This window comes from Echinococcus granulosus, assembly GCF_000524195.1.
Source record: "Echinococcus granulosus chromosome Unknown EG_S00002, whole genome shotgun sequence".
NCBI lineage: Eukaryota > Metazoa > Platyhelminthes > Cestoda > Cyclophyllidea > Taeniidae > Echinococcus > Echinococcus granulosus.
The window spans coordinates 1349295-1356829 of NW_020170382.1; the positions used below are offsets into that span (position 1 = coordinate 1349295).

The window sequence follows — 7535 nt, forward strand, 5'->3', positions numbered from 1 at the left end:
TCTCCCTTCAAAATGCTACTCAGAGGACGACAGTACCTATGCATTTGCCGAAATAGCGCAGAATCTCAAAGTTTATGATCTTCGTTTTTTCCCACTGAGATTCCGAGTTCGTAAACACAGTTACCTCCGTCTGTTCCTTTTTTTGTGGTATGGAAGCGCATTGAAATTATTCAGTGTATATCTTTATTTCTTTGTCAATTTATGGGGAAAAAACTCACCACTCGAAATCCAACCTTCCACGTCTATCATTTGTAACATAGAACTAAGTCGAGAACAAAGCGACTGGCACTACTGGAGAAATGCCTATCTACAGCTATCGTTTCCGCCCACTAATAGTGTAAGTTTGCAAATGGATTTTGCTCTTAGTAGGAAACATTTATCCGTCCCTGATGGTGTGCTCTATAACACCTCTCCCTGGGCACACCCTCTCTGAGCGCTCGTCACGTGGATGCGTCGTACTTCAGCTCCGCGTATCTTCCCATGCTGTGCTGACGCCTTGACGTTTACAAATCCACTTGCTACGGCTTTGAATGGGGATAAATACCAATGTGGATAGAGAATAAAAGTGAATTCCACCATCCCGAAACCGTGTGATTTATTCGAATGAAGTTTAAGAGTTTGGGACTTTATCTGCTTCAAGTGTGTGGCAATAGTTTGGTGTATTGTTGAAGCACGATTGATCTGGATTTCACGCGGCCCTCCCATCATTTGTACCTCTTCCTTGCAGAAGTGCGCCATCTCCTGAGATAGCGCTTCTCCGATAACCCATCCCATCGTACTACAACAAAGTAGAGGTGGATCGTTTCCTCCCTCACCGCTGTAATGGAGACCTCCACAAATTTCGTGCCTCCTGCTATCACTACCCCATCCCTCACTGCAGTAATTTTGATAGTCAAGCGACACTTGTGCATCCTCTGTTCTTGTGTGTATCCTACCAATATACAAGGTACTTCTCGTGGTTTCGTGTTGTGTCACGTACTTGGTGAATTTCATCGGTTTTGGGGTGGAAACGTCTTATTTTAGCGATTCAAAGTACGTCATGTTTCCATCAAACTCAGGGTACCTTTTGATCTGGGGACTGTACACACCTGACCTGTGATATATCATCATGAGCTTCACACTACATGCTCCATCGCCCAGAGCACAAAGTGGCAAGTGCGGAAGAGAAGTTGACTGCTTCCAACCCAGAGATCCCGACTGCTGCGGTGAAACGCAATCGCAAACTGAATCAGTCGGTCCGATGGGAGGCAGGCTCGTGACCAGATACCATTAACTACAACCCCGTCAACCCACCTAGGAAATTTACCTTTTAAAGGCTTAGAAGACTTCCACTGCCTCATAAAAACCTGGACGAAACCAGACTCTCAACATCTGCGGACAGACCGTACCTGATCCTCAAGCCTTCAATGCGCCCAGACGTGACAGTCTGCGCTCAAATTTGAAACGCTACTGTTTAAATACAGACAAGGCATCATCCATGCTTGCTCACCTGTTATCAAAACGATGGGTAATGATGCTAAGGCCATCACTAATGCTTGATATGCAACAAGTCTACCTCGCCTTCAAAGCGTCCGAAGCCACCGTTGGTACCACCAGGACCAGACGCTCCGGTTAGGGCCGAAAAAGCCCTACTCGCTACACAGGCACTCAAATGTAGATCTCGAAAGGGAGATTTCAAAAAAAAAAAACAAGTAATCATCGACTGTATGCAAGAAACATCCTGGTGAAGCTTACTACCCGGATCCCATAACCCGCAAGCTGAAGCTACCCAACCGGATTATCAAAGCGGCAACCGAAACCCCACCTTGTCCAGTGTTCTTCTCGTTGCCAAAAATAGGAACTCGTCATCCACCCCCCAATGCTTTCACCGACCATAATATATTGACAAACAGAAGGAACAACCGAATAAACCCAACGTTTAAGAACAGTAATCATCATCCAGCTAATGTACATATCTCGACTATCACAAATCGACAGGATTGGCCGGCCACCACGCATTATGCAAATCGCAGCCGCCTCGACCAGGCGTGCGAGAACGTGCGCCACACACACCACCAACACACCATGGAAGGCTCGCGGCTCGCGCTCCTAACGTTAATCACCTTGAGGCTTGTGGCCACGATCGACCCAATGGGCCACAAGGAGGTAACCATCACAGAAACTGGGGAGGTCGCCGTCTTCGAGTGGTATCAACAATCCATCACGGATAAATCACATGCCGCAAAATTTTGTGAGTCACATGGATCTAACGTCCCAGGAATTGGGGAACTGCGATACTTCTTCAAGAGCCTAAGCCTCCAGGATAATTCCGTTTTCTATCTCCACGACGTCATAGAGACCACACTGGACTCCCCAAATGAAGCCATTGGAGAGAGAATGTGTATAACCATCAAGTACAGCCCCAGAATTCCCGTAAGTGACTGTAACCCTTATATCAACCAAACAATCCCTAAGCGTTTCAACCACCCCTATCTGTAGCTTCAGCTCGGTGAAACAAGCGCCATAAAAAGCTGTTCAACCGAGGTCAACGCTAGCGTCTGCAGGAGGACTACGTCAGTGACGAACTCCACACTTTACATGAAATGTCTCGAGGTCTGCTTCAGGGGTATGGAGGATGAGGCACTCATCAAACTAGACAAGACCTCATTCTACATCATTCTCGGTGAGCATCGTAGAGACGGGATGGAGGCATGTACCACCACCTTTACGAAGGCTTAAAATTCCCCAATTTTAGGGACTATCTGCCTAGTTATATTGGTGACGAACTGCTTATGGATAATATTTTGCTATAAATACTGCTCGATGCAGAGACGTACGCTCAACTGCGATAGGACAAAAAGCAGCGCACTGTTCGTCGGAAGTGAAATACTAAAACCCATTGGCCTCAGTCTGAGTGGAAGCGACCTGGGCAGATACGACCTCCTCCCTGACGTTCCTCTTCAACGCGGCGAGAGTTATCGAAGATCGCGACGTTCGTCAGGAAGATGCGGAATCAGAGCCAATAACCCGGAGGACAAGACAGATACAATCCCAGGCGATTCAGGAGCCGATCAAAAAACAGAGGCCGACGCAACGGGGTTTTTGTAATATTTGGAATTAGACACAACACAACTTCGGTGTTTCATTTGATTGACGTTGTCGTAGTAAGTCCAAAATTAACAACTGATTATGCGAGTCTAGGGTATTAAATCATTTTTATTTTCATAAAGAAACCAACAACGAAAATAATAAGATGCAAACTTACGTGAGCCTCTCTGAACCTTACAAGCCCTAGTGTTCCAGGCTTAGAGGCCTAAAACACGAGGGAACACGAAAAATCTAACGTATTTCGCTTTCTTCTAACCACTACTAATGTATGAGGTTTGGATCTAAGTCTATGGAGACCAGTTACCAAGCACACAGTATGAAATGATATCTGATCGCTAGTATGCGCCTCACACTCGCATGACCCAGCTGGGCCAACTCAGGACCGATGAAGCCGTTTTCCGAGGAATGAATACAGGATATCCACTCGAGGAGTTACGGCTTGCCTCCGGTCGATAATGCTCGCCTTCCGAGAGGAAAGGCCCTTCCAAATACAGTAGTAGTACTGGTAGTGTGTGCGTGGGTGCCTGGCTTTCATCCGATAACGGACGCTGGTCTCAATGCAATTTTGCTCGAAAGTGAAGCAGCAATACCTAAAAGGATAAACGAAACTGCTTAATTATTGCTGCTTGACTAACTGCGCTGAAACACGATAAGCCTTGACCTGTCAAGACCATAGATGACAAACACTTAACCTGAAAGGTCCCACTATTTAATTAATGTATTTAATGAAAGTATGGCAGATCCTGTGGACTTTATCGAAGACAAAGTGTTGATGCAATGGACTCAATAGCCCGAATACTGCTGTGATGTTGGCCACGAGCCTTGAGACCAAGTTTGTGGTGGTAGCTGGGGGTACGTCGGTGGAGCCTGGCTCACATATGGCGTGTAACCAGACGATGTTGGTGGCTGAGGAACGTAGCTAGATGATGGCTTGGGCGGTTGCGGTATGTAGGCAGCCGGTTTAGCTGGCTGAGAGGCCACAGGGGGTGGTAGTGGTGGGAGCGGGGTGTGGTAAACGGGTGCAACTTTACCCGAGGATGGAAGTGTAGGAGGGGGAATCTGACTGTAGTCAGGGATTGATTTCGCAGCCACAGCTGCGATTTGTGACGACAATGGGGCCGGGGCATAGGCGTTGCTATTGGACCATTGATTATTATTGGGCACCTGATTCGTAGCTGAAAGAAGAGCTGGGAGACTATTCTTCCCCCATGACTGGGACGGATTGTTCCAGCCGTTAGTTTGAACACCCTGGGGTGCAGATGAAACCTGGGGTACCGCTTGCGAGTAAGCGGGTTGTGCCGCGCTGTCACCCCAGCTAGACTTGCTTATTTTTGGAAGCTGATGGTAAGAGCTGGTACTACTGAGGGAAGTCTGTGAGTAATTTCGCTTCTCTCCCAGATTAGGAATAGGTGCCTGTGAAGCAGATGATTGTGGCGTGATCCTATCTTGGTACCGGTTCTCGGGTTTCGAAAGGCTAGCGTTATAACTCGAACCGCCATTGCGTGCTGAATACGAATCATGGGTTCTGTAGGAGGAATGTCCACTCTGAGCACTATGATTCGTATAGCTACCACCCGTTCGTCCTGAATGGCCACTTCGGGGGGCAAAGCGGCTGGTGCTGCGATCTGTAGAGAATGAAGCAATGATTGCGAGGGGGCAGAACATAGCACAGGCGCATCCAATCGAGGCCTATTAAGTGAAACCTCCGTAAAGCACGGATAGACACTCATCGGCCTGGACAGGACCATATCGAAAAATGCAAAAGGTGAAACAATGGAGGAGATTCACCACCAGTGGCTGCGTGAGCATGCACGCGCCATTCAACTACCAATAAGCTTACATGAATATCAGCGTGAGAAATCGACACTTCGGCGACTCACCATTTCGACCTCTGAAGCGGCAGCTACCGCCAGCCATGCGCAGAAGCTCGGGATTCACTTGCTGCCCAGCCTCCTCCAATATGTCTACGAGGTCACCAGCCTGTTTATAGTTTTTAGGTGTAAAGAAGGTAAATGCGGTCCCCTTCTTGTTGCTTCTGGCAGTTCGACCGATGCGATGAATATAATCCTCAGTCTGATTGGGGAAATCATAATTAATCACGTATTCAATATCATCAATATCTGAAAATTGCGAAAAGTAAATAAACAACAAAGACAAAAAAGCAAAGCAAGGGAAGGGGTAGTCGTACCCAAACCACGGGATGCAACATCAGTGGCAACAAGAGCAGTAATATGGTCCCGTCTAAAGGCATCGAGGGTAGCGTCACGCTCTCTTTGAACCTTATCCCCGTGCATTGCTGCGGCGCGGATCCCGTTTCTTTTAAGGAAAAATGCAATCTGGTCGGACTTTTTCTTGGTTTCAACGAAGACCAAGCACCGAAGACCGTTGAATGACTTAATCAGACCTATGAGCTTCTGATCTTTGTCGTAGTCCTCAATCACCTCAACTATCTGAGTGATATTGGGGTTCGCGTGGAGCGAAGTGGATCCAATATTGACCTGAATGTAGTCTTTCAAAAAGCTACGGGCGAGACTCTGAACTTCACGTGGCCATGTGGCAGACCACATCACAGTCTGACGATCAGGACGAGTCTGTTCGACGATTTTACGGATTTGAGGCTCGAAACCCATATCCAGCATTCTGTCGGCTTCATCCAAGACAAGGTATGTGCATCTACGCAAGTTTGTCCTACACAAAATGTCAGTCAATAGAAGCAGCCCTACGCTCTAGTTTTGAGGAAATCAATAAGACGACCAGGAGTAGCCACACACACTTCAGCACCCCTTAGAAGGTCGCGATGTTGGGGACCTTTTGGAGCACCACCGTAGAGGCAGACGGTTCTAAGCCTCGCCGCACTGCAAAATTGTTCCGCAACTTGAATAACCTGCTGCGCCAATTCCCTAGTTGGTACGAGAACCAAGCAAATGGGACCATCATCTCTGAGGAGACGCGGCTGGGCCTCGATGTGAACCAACGCAGGAACCAGGTAGCAAGCCGTCTTACCAGAGCCCGTTTGTGCAATACCAACTACATCCCGACCACTGAGCACCATTGGCCATCCCTGTGATTGTATGGGAGTCGGAGTGGCCCAACCGGCACGCTGGAACGCGCTGACAATGTAAGAGGGTAGACCGACCTCATTGAAACCGAAGATTGGTCGAGGTACATCTCGACCACTTAGGGTCATGCGATTTTCATCTCGGAACTTATCAACCTCTTCCTGGGGGCGATTAGTGACAGCAGGATGTTCTCTGTAGAACACTTTTTCGAATCGGGGAAGGTCGGAGAGATCCCACCGCGGTGGCTTTAAATCGTCAAGACTTGAGTCACGGGCGCGCCTGGACGATGAACCACCCCACCTACTTCATTCTGTTAAAAAAAGACTAGGCAAACCTGCGTATAGGTGAACGAGAGCGGAACGGCATCACGGTTAAAGAGGGGCGATCGGACCGAAACCTCGGAGGTTTAAAACAAGCAGGGCAGTGTTTTACTTAACCAACTCTCAAAAACTGCACCTGAAAGCATAGTGTAGCACAGTAGTTCTTTTGTGGGAATTATTTGTCATTATTATTTAATCCCCGTGCCAGTCGTCTGGCTGCTGTGCTTAAAATAGTAATAAACAACGGATATTTCAGAAATGAATTGGTTGCTGCAATATTGCTGCCAATGTAATCCATGGGTATAAACTGCAAGACTCTACTACTTACCAGAACTTTACCATCATGGCGCCTTATTTTGAGACCCAAGAGAATTTAATGCATGAAGAAGATTTGACAACATTTGTTTGACCTACCGTTGTGACTTAATATCCCGTTTAACTATCAGTCAGTCTCCCAAGTCTTTAACCTCACTTCGCGACATGGCATTTGTGCCGTGCTAGTAAATTTCCATTCGTTCCGCACCCAAGTAATATACGGCCCCCTGTTTAACTTCAGCTTGTCACAACTTCAAGGGTAGCTAAGGCTGCTACAATATAATATTGTAATTATTTAATGTTTTCTATAAGTGCATTTAACATCACCTCGTGTAAATCGTTTATCTTCCCTCGTACTGCTGCAATCTGCAACAGCTAGGGGAAGTCACTAAATGCTGAAACATATCTTACAAGTATCTGATCCACATCCTTTGTGTCTAATTTATCATACTGGTGGATTTTGGGATTAATGCCAAATAGATGAGCAAACACATGGCTTTTGGTCCATGTCAGTAGCCCTAATACCTTCTGCATGTCAAATTTATGTATTCCGCCCACGTATTATGTCTTCTTTTGCCTATGGTAAGCCTCAGGGAGCTACATAGGTAGCAGTGGTAAGTAAACCTGCTAGTAATACCAACTATCCTGATTTCTACTGCTAAATGCTAAACTCTAGCTGTGGGAAAAACTGTGATGACCCTCAACAGAAGGGATGAAGACGAGCTCTGGCTTCGGCAACTGCCCCGGTCGCGTA

General features: G+C 47.1%; 1 protein-coding gene across 1 annotated transcript; it reads right to left on the minus strand. All coding sequences in view use genetic code 11, as the record gives it.

Annotated features, from left to right (window-relative positions):
* Positions 1–1115: 1115 nt before the first annotated feature.
* On the minus strand, positions 1116–6808 carry EGR_00515 (putative ATP-dependent RNA helicase DDX5; the record flags this gene model as incomplete). The annotated part of the gene is made up of 6 exons (XM_024489764.1): positions 1116–1293; positions 3887–4712; positions 4968–5207; positions 5276–5760; positions 5811–6425; positions 6795–6808. The coding sequence occupies 6 exons, from the start codon at positions 6806–6808 to the stop codon at positions 1116–1118; spliced, it is 2358 nt and encodes a 785-aa protein (XP_024355761.1).
* Positions 6809–7535: the final 727 nt, after the last annotated feature.